At 39.5% G+C, this 21,072-nt stretch overlaps 1 protein-coding gene across 1 annotated transcript in view; it reads right to left on the bottom strand.

Annotated features, from left to right (window-relative positions):
- LOC128867349 (protein Optix) overlaps positions 1-20,706 on the bottom strand; it is a 62,275-nt gene extending 41,569 nt beyond the window's left edge. The window contains exon 1 of the mRNA XM_054108496.1: positions 19,444-20,706. Coding sequence (XP_053964471.1) covers positions 19,444-19,727 — 284 coding nt within the window. The 5' untranslated portion in view covers positions 19,728-20,706. The remainder of the gene's footprint in view (positions 1-19,443) is intronic.
- Between the last annotated feature and the right edge of the window lie 366 nt (positions 20,707-21,072).

The raw sequence follows: 21,072 nt of genomic DNA, 5'->3' as shown, positions 1-21,072 counted from the left end.
ATTTAATTCACAAATCACAATTCTTAAAATTAGAATATTAACGAGCCATTCGCTGAATATTTCCAAACAAGTAACTCTGCGGTTATTTGTTTATTCGCAGCACTGCAGTCATCCGTTGTCAAAATCGCGAAAAATAAAGTAGCGATTTTCGGAAGGCGCCACCGTCTATATTCTGTATACCGTGTGTGTGGACAGCATTGGGAGGGCGTATGATGCAGAATGAGTGGTCACAATTCAGTGGTCAAATCTCTTATGTCGTAGCAGTCAAAGTTGCTGTCACAATTTTGCTTCGGATGACCATATTTTGTAATCTATTATTTTTGAGTAAAACAGCTTAGTTGCGGTTGGAGGAACCCTGCTTACTCGGTTTCTTTAAAATCTCTTTCTTGATTTTATCTGTACTCCCATCTATACTTGCTCTGTAATAGCATCTTTATAAATGAAAGGATAATAACAAGTAGTCGTGATGTATGCATGCAAAAAAGCGTTCATCTGGCTTGTAGCTAAAAAGTTCAGGTAGCGATTTCTTCATAGTGAACTCATTCGTCAAAAAATCTTCTTCTTCTTCTTAATTGGCGCGATAACCGCTTACGCGATTTTGGCCGAGATTAACAAAGCGCGCCAGTCGTTTCTCTTTCGTGCTAACCGGCGCCAATTGGACACACCAAGTGAAGCCAAGTCCTTCTCCACCTGATCTTTCCAACGCAGAGGAGGCCTTCCTCTTCCTCTGCTACCACCAGCTGGTACCGCATCGAATACTTTCAAAGCCGGAGCGTTTGTATCCATTCGGACGACATGACCCAGCCAACGAAGCCGCTGGATCTTTATTCGCTGCGCTATGTCTATGTCGTCGTAAAGCTCATACAGCTCATCGTTCCATCGTCTACGATATTCGCCGTTGCCAACGTGCAAAGGTCCAAAAATCTTACGCAGAATCTTTCTCTCGAACACTCCAAGCGTCGCTTCATCGGATGTTGTCATCGTCCAAGCTTCTGCGCCATACGTTAGGACGGGCATGATGAGAGTCTTGTAAAGTGTTAGTTTTGTTCGTCGAGAGAGGACTTTACTGCTCAATTGCCTACTTAGTCCAAAGTAGCACTTGTTGGCAAGAGAGATTCTACGATGGATGTCAAGGCTGACATTGTTATCGGTGTTAATGCTGGTTCCTAAATACACGAAGTCTTTTACAACCTCAAAATTATAACTGTCAACAGTGACGTGGGTGCCGATATGCGAGTGCGCCGACTGTTTGTTTGAAGACAGGAGGTACTTCGTTTTGTCCTCGTTCACCACCAAACCCATTCGCTTTGCCTCTTTATCCAGTTTGGAGAAAGCAGAACTAACAGCGCGGTTGTTAAGGCCGATGATGTCAATATCATCGGCATACGCCAGCAATTGTACGCTCTTATAAAAAATTGTGCCTGAGCGATTAAGTTCTGCGGCTCGTACGATGCTCTCCAACATCAGGTTAAAGAAGTCACACGACAGCGAGTCACCCTGTCTGAAACCTCGTTTGGTATCAAACGGCTCGGAGAGGTCCTTCCCAATTCTGACGGCGCTGCTGGTGTTGAGCAACGTCATCTTCTTAGTTTTGCGGGGATACCAAATTCAGACATCGCGGCATACAGGTAACTCCTTTCCGTACTGTCGAATGCAGCTTTGAAGTCGACGAAAAGATGGTGTGTGTCGATTCTCCTTTCATGGGTCTTTTCCAGGATTTGGCGTATTGAGAATATTTGGTCGATGGTGGACTTTCCAGGTCTGAAGCCACACTGATAAGGTCCAATCAGTTGGTTGACGGTGGGCTTCAGCCTTTCACACAATACGCTTGCTAGAACCTTATATGCGATATTTAGAAGACTAATCCCGCGGTAATTGGCACGAATTGCAGGATCGCCCTTCTTATGGATTGGGCAGAGCACACTTAAATTCCAATCGGCAGGCATGCTTTCATCCGACCATATTTTGCATAGGAGCTGATGCATGCACCTTACCAGCTCCTCGCCGCCATGTTTGAATAGCTCAGCCGGCAGTCCGTCGGCGCCCGCGGCTTTGTTGTTTTTTAGCCGTGATATTGCTATTTTCACCTCGTCATGGTCGGGTAACGGAACGACAATTCCGTCGTCAACGATTGGGGTATCGGGATCTTCACATTCTCTATGACATGCGCAGCTGTCACCGTTTAACAGGTTCGAGAAGTGTTCCCTCCATAATTTAAGATTGCTCTGTACGTCAGTCACCAGATCGCCGTCTTTGTTCTTACAGGAAAACGCCCCGGTCTTGAAACCTTCTGTGAGCCGCCGAACTTTCTGGTAAAATTTTCGGGCGTTGTTCCTGTTGGCCAGCATCTCAAGCTCCTCGCACTCACGTATTTCGGCCTCTCGTTTCTTCTGTCGGATAATACGTCTCTCTTCCTTTTTCAGCTCTCTGTAGCGATCCCACATGGCTCGCGTTGCGCCCGATCGCAGCGTGGCTCTATAGGCGGCATCCTTTCTTTCTGCGGCAGCATGACATTCCTCGTCGTACCAATTGTTTTTTCGGGCTCGCCGGAATCCGATTTCTTCTTCGGCGGCGGTACGTAGTGAACGAGAAATGTTGCTCCATTGCTCGCGCATGCCGGTTTGTTGGGCAGTGCTCTCCGAGAGCAGGAGTGAGAGTCGAGTGGCGAATCTTCTGGCTGTCTGTTGTGATTGCAGCTTTTCGATGTCGAACATTCTTTGCGTAGGAAGATGTACGTTTTTTGCTGCACAGAGGCGGGTGCGCAGCTTGGCTGCAACAAGGTAATGATCCGAGTCGATGTTGGGTCCTCGGATCGTACGTACATCAAATACACTAGAAGCGTGTCTTCCATCTATCACAACATGATCGATCTGGTTTCGCGTTTTTCGATCAGGTGACAGCCAGGTAGCTTGGTGTATCTTTTTATGCTGGAATCTGGTGCTGCAGACTACCATGTTTCGGGCCCCGGCGAAGTCAATCAGCCTCTGTCCGTTACCGGATGTTTCGTTGTGCAGGCTGAATTTTCCGACTGTGGGACCAAAAATTCCCTCCTTGCCCACCCTGGCGTTGAAGTCGCCAAGCACGATTTTTGTGTCGTGGCGAGGGCAGCGCTCATAGGAACGTTCCAAGCGCTCATAGAAGGAATCTTTGGTCGCATCGTCCTTCTCTTCCGTCGGGGCGTGGGCGCAAATTAGCGAGATGTTAAAAAATCGCGCTTTGATGCGGATTATTGCGAGACGCTCGTCCACCGGAGTGAACGACAGTACTTGGCGACGAAGTCTCTCTCCCACAACAAATCCGACACCGAATTTGCGCTCCTTTACATGGCAGCTGTAGTAGACGTCGCAAGGTCCTATGGTTTTCTTACCTTGCCCCGTCCATCGCATCTCTTGGATGGCAGTGATGTCAGCCTTTACTCTCACGAGGGCATCAACCAGCCGGGCAGAGGCACCTTCCCCATTAAGGGACCGGACATTCCAGGTGCATGCCCTCAAATCATATTCCTTATTTCGTTTGCAGGGGTCGTCATCAGTAAAGGCAGTTCTCATCCGAGGCTTTGTAATTCTTTTCATTGGGGGGGATTTTTAAGTGGCGGGTCCCAAACCCAGCGCACAACCAGCTATCCTGGAATGCTTCGCCTTCTCACGTTAGCTCACTCCCGAACGGGTGTTCGGAAGCTACCCAGAGGATACGTGGGCTAATCCCGGCCGTTGTGAGCTGCTTGAACCATATGTAAAATCTCATCTGACCTTTTTTCGAAGGTATCTGTTAAAGGAAATCATTCAAATACAAGGTTTTGCAATACATATAACTTCTAACTTCTTCATTTAGACAGCTAAAAACGTGGAATTTTATGGGCTATTAAGTATACTGAACAATCGAAGAAAAGTAGCCTGTAGATCGATGGTCTGTGAGTTACACTGATTGTTCAGATATCAACAAAATAGTGGTTATATCTTATAAAACTCCGCTGATTGAAATTTTTTCTTGGCCAAGTCAGTCTTACCAGGCTAGCCATCTACGTAACTACAGGGTGGGCCATATAACGTTTGGTTTTTGAACCACCCATTTTTTTGAGAATGGTAACACAAATGAAATGTCAAATGTGTTCATAATTTACTTAAAGGTTTGGCATTTACGAAATGGGACGCTGTACGCTTGAACAAAATTGGGAAATATTGAAAACCCATTTCCAAAGTGGTGAGTCTTCTTCTTCTTCCGCGGTTACAGTAAATGGCGAGCGTTACGGTGACTGCTCAACGAGTTTTTGTTTCCAAAAATTGAAGAGGATGACATGGTGCGAGTGCTTTGTCGTTTTGCTTGATCGTATTGGCGGGGTTGCTATAGAAAACTAGCATTTTTATGGTCACATTAAAAGCAATAGAATATCGACAAAACAAAAACAAAAAAATACAAAATAATATCTTTGACTTGGAAAATTTATGGAATTTAATCATTTTTTAGGCAACCCTGTATAAAAGAGCGTTTTGGAATCAGGCGATCTCAGCTGTGGGCATTTTTTGACAACCATCTAAGAGAGTTTTTTTACTTATGGCTGAAACTACTATTATGTTATTTTATTTATGTCCATAGATGGGCACTTTGCAGTAGCAGCGCAAATGCAGTAACTATAGTTACTTCCTGATTCCTTTCAGACGTCAGCCTGAAGATCAAGCGGGGAATAACTCTTGCCAACAGGTGTCCCTTTGGGCTCAGTAGGCAATTCAGAAATAGACCTCTATGCTGAAGGGCTAAACTAACACTCTACAAAACGCTCATCATTCCGGCTCTGCTATATAGAGGTGAAGCATGGACTATGTCAACAGAGGATGAGAAAGAATTGGCAGCCTTCAAGAGAAAAATTCTAAGTAAAATCTTTGGCCCTACGGTGGTGAAGAGTACCACGTACGATGGAACAGCGAGCTGTATGAATTATATATGGACACGGATATAAAAATCCATGTACGTGTAAAAAGTACAGCGTCTACTGGCTTGGCCATGTCACCCGTATGAACGAAGACGCTCTAGCAAGGTGAATCTACGACGCGGTACCCCAAAAAAGAAGACGATGAAGGAGAAGACCACATCTTTGTTGGAAGGACCAAGTGACGCAGTACCTCTCAGCGCTCGGGATTTCCAACTGACACGAGCGAGCGCAGGGCAGAAACAACTGGCGCGATATTTTGAACTCGGCCAGAACCAACACTCGGTTGTAGCGCCACATAAGTAAGTAGTGTAGAAATAGCAACAATGTAGATAAGTAAGTAGTTTAGAAATATCAACAACGCAAACAGAATATGAAGTGAAAATAATTTTCAACACTTCAAGTTTTCTAAATAAACATCTGGCTATTGAAAGGCAAAAACTCAGTGATGCAAATTTTGTTTCTGTTTGCTTTTGTGCTTGTTTTAAGAATACTTAATGGCGAATAAGGAGTATAAAATAACTGTTTCAAAGAAAAAAAAAGCGCATTTTCTCAAATAATTCATTGAATCTAGCGGTTGAGTATTAATATGTAACTAGCAGTAAAAAAATTGATTCTTGCAGTAATCAGTAAAAATATTTATTCTTGCCGCAATTTTTTTCAGTAATCAGTAAACAAAAATTTTTACTGCAATTTTTTTCAGTAATCAGTAAAAATATATTTTACTGAAAAGTTTTTCAGTCATCAATAAAAAAATATTTTTACTGCAATTTTTTCAGTAATCAGTAAAAAAATGTTTTTGCTGGAATTTTTTTTAGTAATCAGTAAAAAAAATATTTTTGCTGCATTTTTTTCAGTAATCAGTAAAAAAATATTTTTGCTGCATTTTTTTCAGTAATCAGAAAAAAAATATTTTTGCTGCAATTTTTTTCAGTAATCAGTAAAAAAATATTTTTGCAGCAATTTTTTTCAGTAATCAGTAAAAAAATATTTTTGCTGCATTTTTTTCAGTAATTAGTAAAAAAATATTTTTTTCAGTAATCAGTAAAAAAATATTTTTGCTGCATTTTTTTCAGTAATCAGTAAAAAAATATTTTTGCTGCATTTTTTTTCAGTAATCAGTAAAAAAATATTTTTGCTGCAATTTTTTTAAGTAATCAGCAAAAAATTTTTTTGCTGCAATCTTTTTCAGTAATCAGTAAAAAAATATTTTTACTGCAATTTTTTTCAGAAATCAGTAAAAAAAATTTTTGCTAAAATTTTTCTCAGTAATCAGTAAAAAAATATTTTTGCTGCATTTTTTTTCAGTAATCAGTAAAAAAATATTTTTGCTGCAATTTTTTTAAGTAATCAGCAAAAAAATTTTTGCTGCAATCTTTTTCAGTAATCAGTAAAATATTTATACTGCAATTTTTTTCAGAAATCAGTAAAAAAAAATTTTTGCTAAAATTTTTCCCAGTAATCAGTAAAAAAATATTTTTGCTGCAATTTTTTTCAGTAACCAGTAAAAAAAATGTTTTTAATGCAATTTTTTTCCAGTAACAAGTTTTTTTTAAATGAAACTGACCTCCGATAATTAGGTGGTGGCGACCTCTGAATGGCATTGTAATATATTTTCTAGTTGAGGGCATTCAAAAAACTAAAAATGTCCTATTCATTTAATGGAATCTTTAGTTTGAAAAGTTTCGAATTATAACAAAATAGGCCTCAATTTACTAAAAAACCATGATTCAATTATTAAAGATTTGCTCACTTGTGATATCAGAGTTTTGCCACTCCCCCACAAAAGGTTGCATTTTAGAAGGGTGAAGAAAGTGAACGCATTCCCTTTTGGAAAAAATGGTAGCAAACAAGTGTTTGTTTTACTTAAATGGAAACAAATTCCGAAAGGTTTAAAAACTATTTAGTTAATATTAGAATGTAAATAACATATTTTATGGACAAGGTAAATACTCCCAACTCTGTTTTTACACGGTAGATTCGTTCCTTAGAAATGCGTGCATAAAAAAAAATCGTGTGGAAAATTACATGCGACATGTAGTAAATTTATGGGATATAGGATATGTTTCACAACTTAAAAAAACGTGTAATATGAGAAGACTTTAAATATTTTTCCAAAAAAATTGGCAAAAGAAATAATAAATAAATCTATATTAAATATATAAGTATTTATAAAACAAAAGCTATTAATTTTTATTTAAAAAAAAAAGAAATTAAAATTAGTGTACGGCTAAAATTCAATCCATAAGTACAAATTATATAAATATTTAGAACCAAAATCAATTTGGCAACTACTCAACTTCACAACAAGCGTGCAAATTTATTATGCACTGGACCAAAAATGCTATCATCAGTAGATAAGACAAGCGGTATGCCAAATATGCCCAAGACATCTCTCGGCTTTTATTCGAATTAATAACGGCTTCTTTTGGCTTTTTAGTTGTAACAAAGTTTTTTATTGGCGACTGTTTTTTGCTTTCTCTAGTTGCTTACACAAGGTGTCGCAAAATTAAACACCCTATCGGAAAATGTATATTTTTTGCAAATGGCGTCGTACATCAGTTACATTTGGCACTTGCGAACGAAACAAGTGCAATATACAAACAGACAAGCAATGGGGTGCGTAAAGGCCAAATAAAAAGTTCCACCAATAAAAGTCACATTTTTTTTGTATTTTTAAAAACTACTTCAAAAACGAAATTGGATGATTAAATTTGCGCCACATTGTTTTTTGTACTTATTATCCACCTAGACGCTACCTAAAGATTACGTTGAAATTTTAATGCACAGTTGAACTAGATTAGTTCTTAAATGTGTTTAGTGCCTTGCACTCAAATTTTTTAGCTTGATAAGATATCCTTTTAGGAATTATGTTTTGTTTAAAAACAAAAACATTTTTTATTTTGAGATTCGTGCAATAACGAAAGTTTCGTGTAATTTGATTAAAACCGTGTTATTTCAGAATCGTTTAAAAAAAGACCGGGTAAAAAGAGAGTTGGGTGTATGTGTCCATATTTAAGTGACATATGTAGGTATGTATGTACCTTAACATGGAACTCGAAAACTTAGCTTTTATCCGAAGATAATATATATAAAATCTTTAAGTGAAGAGTTCAGCTGTAGAGATTTCAGCTCTACACCCATAAAAGGGTTTACGCGCCACTTATACTTATATACTTATACTTATATTATGGAGTTCAGCGTGGTTGAATTGTGTTATATATAAAAATAAATAATATACATAAAATTAAAAAATATAGTTCTTATATCAGGTCAGTCCATAAGTTCCTGCGTTTTTTAAAGGTGGTTTTAAAATTAATAAAAAAGATGGTTAAAGTATTTATTAATCAATAATATATTTTCCTTCATTATTTACAATGTCTTCCCAACGCTAAGGCAAATTTTTAATTCCCTGCTCAAAAAATTGTTTGTCCTTGGAGCCAAAATACGCTTCGATATCCCTTTTTATAGCTTCTTTTGAGGAGTAGTTCTTGTTACTCTTATGGGATTGAAGTCCACAGAAAAGGTGATAATCACAAAGTGCAATATCCAGAGAGTATAGTGGATGCGGCATTAGCTCTCATCCGAGCTCGTTCAGCTTGCCCAATGTTTGCCTTGCGGTATGTGGCCTTGCGTGGTGGCCGTGGTGAAACAAAACTTTGCGTCTATTCACTAAAGACGGTCGATTTTTGTTAAGGTTTGATAGCTGATGGGAATAATAATCAGCAGTTATCACCTGGTTTGGTTCCAGAAGTTCATAATAAGCAATACCGGCCATATCCCACCAAATAGACAGGAGAATCTTCGTGGGGTGAAGGCCATCTCTAGGGGTCGATTCTGGTGTTTCATCTTTATTTAACCATTGGCGTTTGTGAACAAGATTATTGTAAAGGACCCATTTTTCATCAACAATAACGATACGGTTCAAAAAACTTTCATTTTCAAGCCTTTGCAGCAGCTGAGAACACTCATTCACTCCCTGCTGAAGGTTGGCGACGGAAAGTCTATGCAGAACTCATTTTCCCAGCTTTGAAACCTTTCCCAACTGAATCAGGCGCCTGTCAATGGTCCATGCGATGAATTTAACCTCTGAGCTATCATATCGACTGCCAAATTTGGCTCAGCTTCCACGAGTTCGAGCAAGGCGTCGGAGTTAAAGACTTCAGGACGACCAGCGCGCGGGGCATCCTCCACGTCGCAGTTACCACATCGGAATTTTGAAAACCGCTTTTGCGCAGTCCTTACACTCACGGTATCCTCTCCGTGAACAGTGTTTATTTCTGCAGCAGCAGTTGTTGCATTTATACCACTTTTATAAAAAGAATACAAAATATGCCTCTTCTATCCGCGATTAAAATCACTTGTTGAATGCACAATATATCAAAGAAAATATAAATAGTTCCGTTATATTCCACGAATAATTTTCTGTATGCAAAAATCGTACAATAGTGAAATTATGGGTAAGCTGAAAGCCATCACATAGACCTATTGGTCCTTAGTGGTACCAGATGGAGCTTAACCCTTACGTTTCCTTGTAGTAGGCTTCTTGTAATAAGCCTGTGTTTTTTGTGAATCTAAGTAAGCTCTGAAGCTCTAACCCCGGGAGACATTCTAAACTCTCATATTGTAGAGATCCTAAACATTTCATTCAGGTTTTAGCTAATTTAGGGCAAGAATATAGAAGGTGTTCAAGAGTGTCCCTCTCTTCTAGTTCATTGCAAAGTCTGCAGCTATCATTGTTTGCAATTCCCATATTGTATCCGTGTGCCGCCTGTCAGTGTACCTACGCCTAAGCAAATTATGGTCATAATCAACTCTTTCGTAAAAGAAAGTCACTACTTTACAAACTACCCACACTTATTTAAATTTATATTTATTATTATTTAGAGAGCTGTTTAAATAATTTTAATAATGTTTTTTTATTTTGAATTTATTTGTGTAAATATTCAATTTGTTGATAAATTCTTGTTTTGGAAAAAGCTTATTGACGTCGGTGCTGCCATTCAGGTGCTCTGAACGCTACATCCACCCATGTGAAGAAAGGCTCATTGGAAACCGGCACCGTCAATCCCAGCTTTCTTATAATGCAGCCTGCAATGTATGCCATTGATAGTCTCCACGAGGACCTATCACACTCTACTCCTTTTTAAGCTCTTTGTGAAGTGCGAATTCCTTCAAAATAACCTCATCATCAAAGAAAAAGCTTTCTAAATTCTCTATTGAAGTGTAACTTAGGCGCAGCCATTCGGTTTCATCACCTTGCAAAACTTACACTGTTGCGGGCTGTGCTTAATTCCACATTCATTGAACTCTTGGTGGAAACTTATAAATTTTTAAAGTAACCTAGTAAGTTCTTCCGCATCCTTTATTTGAAAGGCATCGCGCAGGGATTGTCAAAATGCCCATCTCACGCGCGCAATGCTCCAAAAAATGCTCTATGCCAACCTGATTTAAGCGGCAAGTCTGGCTACATTCCATACCGTACTGGTGCTGAACATAACGCCCAAGTTTCTGCTCATAGGCACACACTTTTGAAAGCGAAATGTTTTTCCCACAAAATCTACTTTTCCTGCACTTTTACTCGAAATTTCTAGACTTAGCAACCCAGCGAACGCGAAAGTTGCTTACTGAGCAAACCTTCTATTATAATAAATAATTATCGAATCCGGCTAAAAAACTGCCTTTATATTCACGCTGACATATTTACAAACAAATTACTTAACATTCAAAATAAATAAGTGAATAATAAAAGCGTATAAATGGACGTCGAAAAATACTAGTGAAATTAGTTTGCTCACATAGTTAGGAATAACGATGTACTTATGCATACATACACACACACAAACTCGTATGCACTCAAACCAACGCACAATGCATGCAAATGCGATACGGGTAGTAATTAGAGTAGTTCTTAAAGTTAATTTCCATTACATTGTATTGGGGCAATATTCAATTATTTTAATTGTTGAACAATGAGACCCAGCCACTTCCGTCCAGTATGTATGTCTGTATGTATGTGTGTTGGCATTTATTTCTACATCGCTTGGCATATGAACAGCCAAAGCTGGCAAAAAACGCTTAATGCACGCAAACGATAGGCTATTAGATTCCGACTCATCACTCATCGCTGTTGTGTGCTCCATTGTTCAGAGCCACGCCACGTTTGCCAACCGTTTGTCAACCAAGAAAGCTGTGCAATGCCGAGGCACATAAGTTTCGAGATTTCACTTCGCCAAAGCAATGCTCTACAGAATCTTAATTAGTAAATTAATGGCATTGTTTATTAATTTAACTCCATTCTATCCTCATTACTCGCCTGCTCGTACCCCATACTTGCTCAGATCGTTTTATTCATTCACTAAGCTGGACGTGTAGCCAGCGCTGCGCAGCTTCTGGAGCTGCTGCTGCTGCTTAAGATATCAAGTGTCACGTTGGCCGTGCATAAAATTTCCAACTTACAGTCGAATTCCTTTCATTGTGGCACTTGAGTAGGGTTTGCGAAATTCAAAAAGACGGATATTTGGAAAACAATATGTTTGCGACTGCTACTAGCTCGATGTCAGGTAATTCGTTTGGCCCAAGCTGAATTATTGGAATAGGTACATAGGTATATGAGCCGAGCTCCTCGTTTCTATACTCGTACAATGCAAATTCATGAATACATACATAAGTACTCATACATATATACTGAATATTTGCAAATTTTGGAAGTTGAAGATCAACGCAATTCTTCTAGTTTCAGATATTTTCTAATATATGTATACTTATGCGCATATTTTGTTGCTATTTTATTTCTTTATTTGCTATAAAAATAGAGTGCATATTTTAAATTATTTGCATATTATTGATATTCATTTATTTATGTTGGATTTAAGGGCACAGATACCTGTAAAATTTCGAAAAAAAAATTTTTTTTCATAAAATGTTAATATAATCCTTTAAGAATATGTCAACAAAATTTTAGAACGTAAATTTAAGTATTTCTTATAAAGGTGGTTAAATTTCAAGGGCCGATGTTGAATGTGAACCACACCTAAACATCAACGACACCGTTGGACTTCTTTCTTTGGGGTTATTTGAAAGAAAAGGTGTACGTCGATAAGCCAGCAACAGTTCAAGAGCTAAAGGATGAGATAATTCGGCACATTAACGGCATAGAACCTCGATTATGCCTCAGCGTCATCGAAAATTTGGACCATCGGATGGAGGTGTGCCGCCGAGGCCGCGGCGGCCATTTGGCCGATATTTTGCTCTATACATAATTGAATCATACCAATATTATTATAATAAAGAGAAATGACAATAATTTTTTAAAAAAAGTGTATTTTATTCAAAATCAATACCGGCCCTTGAAACTTAACCACCCTTTATAATAGATCGTCAACCGTGACGACTCTATTCTTTGCATTCGAGCGCTGGGAGAGGAATTTTCATGTATTCAAACTTTAGACGCGTTTTTCTCACAACTATATTTTTCGAATTGGCGTGCACGATAACTCGAAAAGTTATTGAACGATTTGCCTGAAATTTTCCACACATCTTTTTTATGATATTATTTTCTATGTGAATACAAGTTTTCGATTTTTCGAAAAAATAATTTTTTTGAAGCAAAAATAGTAGGAAAATTCGCCCCAAAATTAATTTTTTTTTAAGCATTTTATTCCGTAATTTTTTTTTTATTGTTTTTTAATTCATATAGAAACCGTTAACCGCTTAAGCGATTTGGGCCTAGTTTAACAAAGTGCGCCAGTCATTTCTTTCCCAAGCCGTGAAACCAAGTCCTTCTCCACCTGATCTTTTTAACCCAGAGGAGACTTTCCTCTTCCTTTGCTACCACCAGCTGATACCTCATCGAATACTTTCAGAGCCGGAGGGTTATTAATGGTAACGGTTGTACGGGTTAGGATAAGGCCTTTATGCACTGCGACCAGATTAATCTAATTACTTAATTATTTACTATTATTTAATATACCGAGGAATCGAGCCAGCTCCATAGGAGGGAGCAATTGTAGGTCTTCCTCTTCTAGTAGGTAAGAGGCCAGTATTCTGTGTCTCCTGTAACCTAATACCTCACAGTTGGTGATTAAGTGTTCCATAGACTCCTCTTCATGACAGCAGAGCCTGCATAATCTTGTACTAGATAATCCTATTGTGTGAAAGTGTCTATTACAGACAAAGTGACCTGTAAGTGCTCCACAGATTAATTGGAGGCCCTTTTTATCTAGCGGCCGGAGGGTTTGTATTCATTCGGACAACATGACTCAGCCAACGAAGCCACTGGATCTTTAACCGCTGCACTATGTCTATGTCGCCGCAAAGCTCATACAACTCATTGTGCCATCGTCTGCGATACTTGCCGTCGTCAACGTGCAAGCGTCCAAAAATCTTACGCAGAATCTTTCACTCCAACACTTCAAGTGACGCTTCATCGGATATTGTCATCGTCCAAGCTTCTGTGCCATACGCCAGGACGGGCATGATGAGTGTTAGTTTCGTCGCAAGGGGACTTTACTACTCAATTTCTTACTTAGTCCAAAGCAGCACTTGCTGGCAAGAGAGATTCTCATTCAAAAATAACTTCTAAGTCCAATATTATACTGACCGAGCTCAGAAAACAATTAGAGGTAAGATGCCTTCAAAGGAGAAACATAGCTGACGAAAGTAATTTGGTAGCAGTTTGAAATATGTATTTAAAAATAGTTTATTTAGTAATCAAGTACACCATGAAAGGACTTTATCAAGCTCATTTTGAGCCATTTGTGAATCGTATGGGCTGCTTACACTAGAAAAGTTTTTCTTAAAGCCGTCGAGCTCCTTTTCCAATTTGTGTTGTATGCATTGATGTGGTTCCACAAATGGAGGCAGCTACAGTTTTGCGCCGCCTCTGAATAGCAGATACTGTTTTATGAGGACATTTTTCATGACAGAAAAACATTTTTCTTGATAGAAATCGACGCATTTCTTAAACGGATGGTGACTGGTGAAAACGATCGTGGACAAAGCGTGGCTAAACCAGGACTAACGGACAGCAAAGTTCTACTGTGAATTTGGTGGGACTTGAAAAACAACATTTTCCATCAAATAGTCTCTGTTGTGAAATAAATGAAAGGACCTGTGAACTATCAAATAAGTGAACAGTTTGGGAGTTCTTCAAACAAGAGCTTGACTCCTTTCTAGGCAAAAATAAAGCAATTAGCAGCCCTGATGATATCGAAAAGGAAGCAGTGGACTTCACAATACAGTTACAGAAATCTGCTTGATTAAGCACTCCAACATTTAAACGAAAATATGTATCACAACGTTATCCATATGGAATACTACGACTCATCAACAAAAAAATAAAAATAAGCAAAAAAGATTCCCACCATTAAAAACTGAGCTTAATAAATAAACTAAGCTGCTGAAAGCCAAATTACAAGAATACAAAGGCAAAATGCTCAAAAAAAATTCACAACGCCTATCAGCTGATAAAAAATCCAATGATTGGATTGGAAAGCAGGCGTGAATAAACTAATCATCACCCACAATCCTCCAATTAAAAAAGCAAATAACTCTCAAATGTTGGCAAAAAAACGATATCGAGAAGACTGAACGTTTTGCGCAACACCTTCAAAGCATATTTAAACCTCATGAAATAATTGATAGTTTTATCCCTCCCCCTGTTGTTCAAAAATCCTACAAAATTTAACGATTTACGCTCCTGGAAATAATTTCTCAAATCTCTAAGTCAAGAACGAAGAAAAGCCGCGGTTTTGACCTGATAACAGCTGAAGTTCTAAAAACCTACCGCGTTGGGTAAATTAACTGTGATCACGAATGCATGCACTCGTTTAAAATGTACTTACATACCATTAAAATGAAAATTATCGGAATTTATAATGATTCCCAAACCAGGAAAAATGCAAATGAAGCAGCCCAATCTCTTTACTTCCATGTTGGGAAAACTTTTTGAGACGCTATTTGCCACCCGCTTAAAAGAAATTATCGCGCTCAAAAAAGCCACTCTTTTGAGCTTAGAGAAATTCATTCTACGATAGACCAAGTGCAGAGACTAGTCCTTACAATAGAAGAAGCTCTGGAGCAAAAATGTGTCTGCTCCGCCATTTTTCTCGATGTCGCTCGAGCGTTCGACAAGGTATGGCAGGAGGGACTAAGCTACCCACCTAAAACAATACTTCTGACGCAGTTTACAGATCTACTAGAGGCCTATATGAATAATCAGTATTTTCGAATGAAGCATGGACGGGCCCGGTCAAACACAAAGAAAATTAATTCAGGAGTCCCTCCCTCAAGGTAGCATACTCGGACCTATTTCGTACTTGTTACACACTTCTAATATTTCCGTTCCTGAATCCAGCAGAAACGCAGCATTTGCGGACGATACGCGCATACTCTCCGTTGGTGAAAACGAGCGAATGTCAACAACGATTGATATATAACGCAATGGCCAGAATGTCGACCATAAAACTGATTGAAAAAAATCAGTACAAGTGAACTAGTGAACAAACAAAAGAAATATCTACCACCTTGCTAGAAAAGTTCCAAGAGCAACCGATAGGTAACGCTCTAAGTCAACTGAGCCGCACAGTGCTATCATCATCGGTGAATTTTAAGCCAAGAACGAGCGAATACCATCCAGTAGCCATCGATCGAACTCACTTGGTATGCCTCCCTGCGTGTTTTTCTGTTTGACCGAGTCAAAACCGTTTGACCACTACGGGGAACGCGTTTTATCAGCTGAAACGAAGTAATGGAAAAATCGAAGGCGGATGTGATGACTTTACCGAAAATAGAGTTCCATAAATGATTCGAAAACTGGATCAAATGCTGGCATAAGTGGGTTGCAGTTGGCGAGGAGTACTTTGAAGGCGATAATATCACTTTTGAGGAATAAAATCGTATTTTAAATTTTCTGAATATATTCCTGAAACTTTTTGATCAAGGTGTGTCTTGCCACAAATTCTGTCACAAATTTTACAATGTATATGGCGAGAACAAATTCGCAGAAAAAAGTTCCATAATTTTTGCTTTCGTTCGTATGGGCAATGCACTCATAAATTATAATCAGATTCGTGGCAAATTTCGATTGTTTGCAAGCTAAGGAAAATCGAATTCCTGTGATTGCATTACAAAAGTGTGGTAAAAGAGGAAGTGAGATTTACGAATTGCTGAAAAAAACTTAATATTTCGAGGTTGTTTGTTTACCGCACAATCAATCGTTTTTCCCCAACGTCTGAAGTGACAGGCAGAAAAAGAAGTGGACGTCCTCGCGTGCTTCGAACCATTGCAGCCATAAAAGCAGTGCTAGAAAGAATTCGCAGAAATCTCATTCGAAAGCAGAAAATCATGTACAGGGAACTGAATGTATCGGCCAGTTCCAAGTCAAGACTAATTCAAGATGGTCTGCACTTGAAAGCAGTTTCTTTGATGGCACGTGGTCTCGACCTGTGAAGGCATCCCGCACGACACTAACCAACTTTTCACATGCCCCATCAAGCTCACTCATCTAACACCCCTCTTCCTCTGGACCCCACCAGTCGACACAGCAAGTTTCCTCGGCCTACCGTTAGATGAGCTAGACGAAGACGACCAGTGATTTACACTACACTGGCAGGGTAAATTTAACTGCTACAACAACAACAACATGGCACGCGGTCAACGGCCATGAAAATATTCTTTTCACAGATGAGAAAATTTTCACTGCTGAAGAGGTTTTTAGTAAGCAAAATGACAAAATCTATGCTAAAACTTCTAAAGGCGCAAATAATATTGTTTCAAAGTTTCAGCGTGGCCACCGTCTAGCTCCCGTAATAGTTTGGTGGGGGGTGTCTTGCAAAGGCCTTACATCTCTTCATTTCTGCGAAAAAAGGGGTTAAGACCGGGATAAGAGTGTACCAGGAGGATGTCTTAGGACCATTGCCAAGAAGATAAGCTCAGAATTCTTCGATGACCCAACACAGCACGACCTAAAGTTGAAATTTTACAATTTAATGATTCGGTTGGACCGACATAGTTCGTTCTGGAAAACCTCGCGTCACTATCAAGCAATCGCTGAACCAGCACCCGCAGTAGCAGAGTTGACTGAAGAGGAGAAAAAAAAGAAGATAAAAGAGAAGATAAAAAGAAGCGTGACTCCAGAACAAGAAAAGGAGCAAAATGAAAAACTGATTTGTGCTGTGTTATACTGCGTATTGTGTTATACTCGTACCGTATGACAACGAACAGAGTGATATGATGGCACATTTGTCGAAAAATAAGAAGTTTGAAGGCATACCCGCTTACCGGTTGGTAATTGGACAATATATGTATATAAGGATAAAATAAGAATGAAATTTTTGTTTCAGTGAAATACTACGTTTATTCATGTCGAAAGAGCTTATAAGTTTTGACACATTCAATGTTGATTTTGGTACTGTGCCAGCCGACAATGGAGAGAGTCAATGGAGAGCATTGGATCTTCCAGCGAAATTCCGTTGCAGCTCATAAGGCAAAACCCCCACAGCAGTGGCTAAAAACCAGTATTCCTGAGTTCATAGCCGCAGAAGATTGGCCGTCTGGAAGTCCAGATCTAAGTTTGTGGTCGGACTTGGAGAACGTGGCCTGTCGAAGGCATCACAGATATTTGGAGAGTCTCAAATAATCTTTGGTTTGAGCTGCGACGTGAATATCGATGGAAACCGTGCGTGCTGCAATTGCTGAATGGCCTAATCATTTGGCCTCATCATTAGGTAAAAGCAAATAGTGACCATTTCGAATGAAAATTAAATGTTTTTTTTTTAATATTTGCACGATTAAATAAAACTAACTTCATTAAAAACGTATTCTAATTTCATATCTATAACGCACTTAACGTGTAACAGAACTTTTGGTAGGACTAAGTACATATGTATGTATGTCAATATGTATCATAACATTGGCTTCAAGTCATATTTTGAATTTTGTCAGATGTGTTTACTATCGATATGAAAACTTGGGAGCAGCAAAATTCTGTAGTAGACCGAGTATAACCCCAATGTATTAAATTAATATTTCTGCACCCTTGACCAATACTCGTAAAAGTAGCAGATTTTGTAATGAACTCTTACGTTAAAATCAAAATAACCAGTGGTGCCAAGCTTTAAATATTTCAAATTATTTCATGTTTTTAACAGTCTATAAATTTTAAATTCAATTTGAAAATTTCTAATTTTTTTTTTTTTTTATAATTTAGTTACAGCGTTAAAAAGTCCAGATTTGTGGCGGGAGAACACTTGGCATTTTACAATAATAATGCGTCGTCCTCAAATTGATTAATTGCTCCCGCCGGTGGCTCGACCACTGGTTCTTGATTTAGCTCTGCGTAACTTCTGGCTATTCAATAAATATAAAGCGCTGCACTAGAGGCCCTGGTTTGAATTCATATAAGAGATTAAGAGTAAATCGCTAAGCAAATTTGGCCTAATCGACCTGTCACAATAGGTCCGTTGCGCCAACGCATTTGACTGGCATGACGTGTGAAACGTACGGTGATGCCGCAATGAAAATATTGACGCATATAAACGAAAAAATGTTGGAGATGTTCCTGTCGTGTAAGCAAATGCCATATTTCGTGGTATAGAAAGAGGTTTTTGTTGGTTGTGTAATATATTTTTATAAAATTAATGCTTATTGGGGCGAAAGAGGGTTTTAATAGAATTTATGCTAGTCGCAGACGGCGTGTGCGACCATAATCGGGATTGGTATGCACATTCATTTACCAGGATAACTTGGTTAAGCCTAGCCATTTCTCTACTCATTCGAGCTTTTATCGAAAATATAAGGGTGCATTTGAAAGGAGTCAATTAATTTAAATTCCACTCATTTTCTGTATTCTATTTAATAAAAAACAGTATTGATCAAAATTTGCGCGATACGAAATTGTTCTTCTTTAAACAGTTGTCATTTGCGCCGCACTCGCCGTATGGTAAAAGTATAAAGTTGCCAGTTTTTGTGCATTCCGGCATGGCGCCTTCGACTCAAAAACACATAAACTATTTAGCTGTCAGTCAAAAGCGTTGCCCCAACGGACCTATTGTGATGGGGTCATAAGTGTAATTTGTCGCAGCGATTCTAAAACTTAAAAAAATGAACTCTCAATTTGAACGGAGTAGGAATATTTTTATAATTGTACTCCATAGCAGATTTTAATGGACCACAACTTTTATGTTTGACGCCACTTTTTCGCAACTTAAGAAAATCTCACTACGCTTGCATACACAGCAAAAGCTCCCCTTGGCCCCCTAAGCGAGCATCTCTTGTGACTGGGCGAATGACAAATTTTATGTTGTGCTTTTGGTGCAAATGAGTGGCTAATCAGCGGCAGCTCCTGTAGCCAGACAAACGCGTCAAATGAGTGCCGGCCTATGTAAGCTTTTACTGAATATGTGCATGTGCATATGTGTGTGTGTGTGCAAATGTAGTGCTATCTGTTACACGAAAATCATTGTACGGGCACCCCTACATACGTATATTTTATAATTGTGTAGGTATATATTTCCCACCTGAAATTTCCGACGTGATAGGCCACAACCGCCCGCGCCCTGAGTACGGCTTCACAATTCAATATTTCATGCATATTCGGCAAGGCCACCGGCAGACTCCATAGGAAGCGCGCCAAACGCTCTATGTCCCCGGAGTCCTCCAGGGTTTTGCAGACGATTTCCACTTGCGCGGCGGAGAAGGCGAGCGTCGGCACTGCCAATATTGGGCTGGGTGCTATAATCTGATGTGTGGGCGAGAATGTCTCTGAAGGAGGTTGCTTGCCCTCCGTCGGTCCAACGGCCATTTTATTCGTTGAATCCACTGTGAACAATTTCGCATACTATTCCGGACCACGAGTTTTGTGTAATTTTCAGCGGCGGCGGCAAAAGCGACAAGAGCGACAAGGAGAACAACAACAGCTATAAATCTACTATGCGCTGGAGCTCGCCAAAACGCCAAACGAAAGATATTTTAACAATACGTGCATGTGTATGTGCGTATGTATGTACTATATGTATGTGTGTATGACAAATCAAGTTCACTAAACACATCAAAAACTTAATCGAATCGATTGTAACGATTTCTAGCTGGCGCAGAAGAACACTTCATTTTTAATGGACATCTTCTGTTGTTTTGATTTGCAGTAGAATTCATCTAAGATGTACGTAGATGTAAAATTTTTTTATTTAACTTAAATCACAGCACTCATTTAAACAGTTGCGCGTTGTTATTAGACGAGTGATAAATTTTTGTTTTTGTTTTGCTATTCGATTTTCCAACACTTTTGCTGTCCGATCGTACGATTTCACACTTAACTGCACAGCACCGTTAGCCTATTGGGACGTGGCCACCAATCAAGCCGTTCATTCCTATAACGCGGTTGACTTGCGAATTAATCCGCAGCAATGATCTCGCAGGCAATCGGAACCGGATAGGACATTGATGCGACCGCGGTTTATGCACTGAACAACGAACGGATCGGATCGGTGCTACTTTGCGACGGGGTTATTGCGCGTCTACACGTAGGTAAGCTTTGCAAGTAGGCGAATGCCAATTAACTGCCACCGCTTCTGCGTTTGTGATAGCCACTGTTGCTGGTGGTGCCACTGCTACCGTTGTATTGCTACCGATGCTGCCAATGCAGCAGCTGCTGGTGTTGTTGGTGCGGCTGCTGCGGCGACGCCTGCGTGTAAATTATCGGACCCGTTTCACCAAACTCGTTTTGCGTTCTCGTGGCGGCGTTGCTGGGATCGAGCACTCAAATAGTCGTTGTCGCGACCGTCAACAAACAAAATCAAATAATGGCCTGTAACTGAGCTGACTACCAAGCCGACAACGACAACGACAACTACAACGACGACGGCGATGACGATGACGATGCAGGATTGGAAGTTAGGGTGCGGAGTAGCAGAAGCGACGCGTCATACAAAGCTAATAACAACTACAACAATGGCAAGCTGCCAGTTTTAATGTGAGCAGCACAACAGAATAGAGATACCCAACTAGTAACGTATGCTCATTCGTACGCCAACACACGGACACACAGACACACTGTGAGACAAACAGCAGCAACAGCAGCAGCCGTTAGCCAGTCAGCCAGCCAGCTAACCACCAAACAGGTATAGGTACCGTTGACTCGATGGATCGGC

Source organism: Anastrepha ludens, chromosome 6 (assembly GCF_028408465.1).
Source record: "Anastrepha ludens isolate Willacy chromosome 6, idAnaLude1.1, whole genome shotgun sequence".
Classification (NCBI taxonomy): Eukaryota; Metazoa; Arthropoda; class Insecta; order Diptera; family Tephritidae; genus Anastrepha; species Anastrepha ludens.
Note: the sequence above shows the minus strand (reverse complement) of the source record. Positions and strands in the feature narration are given on the sequence as shown.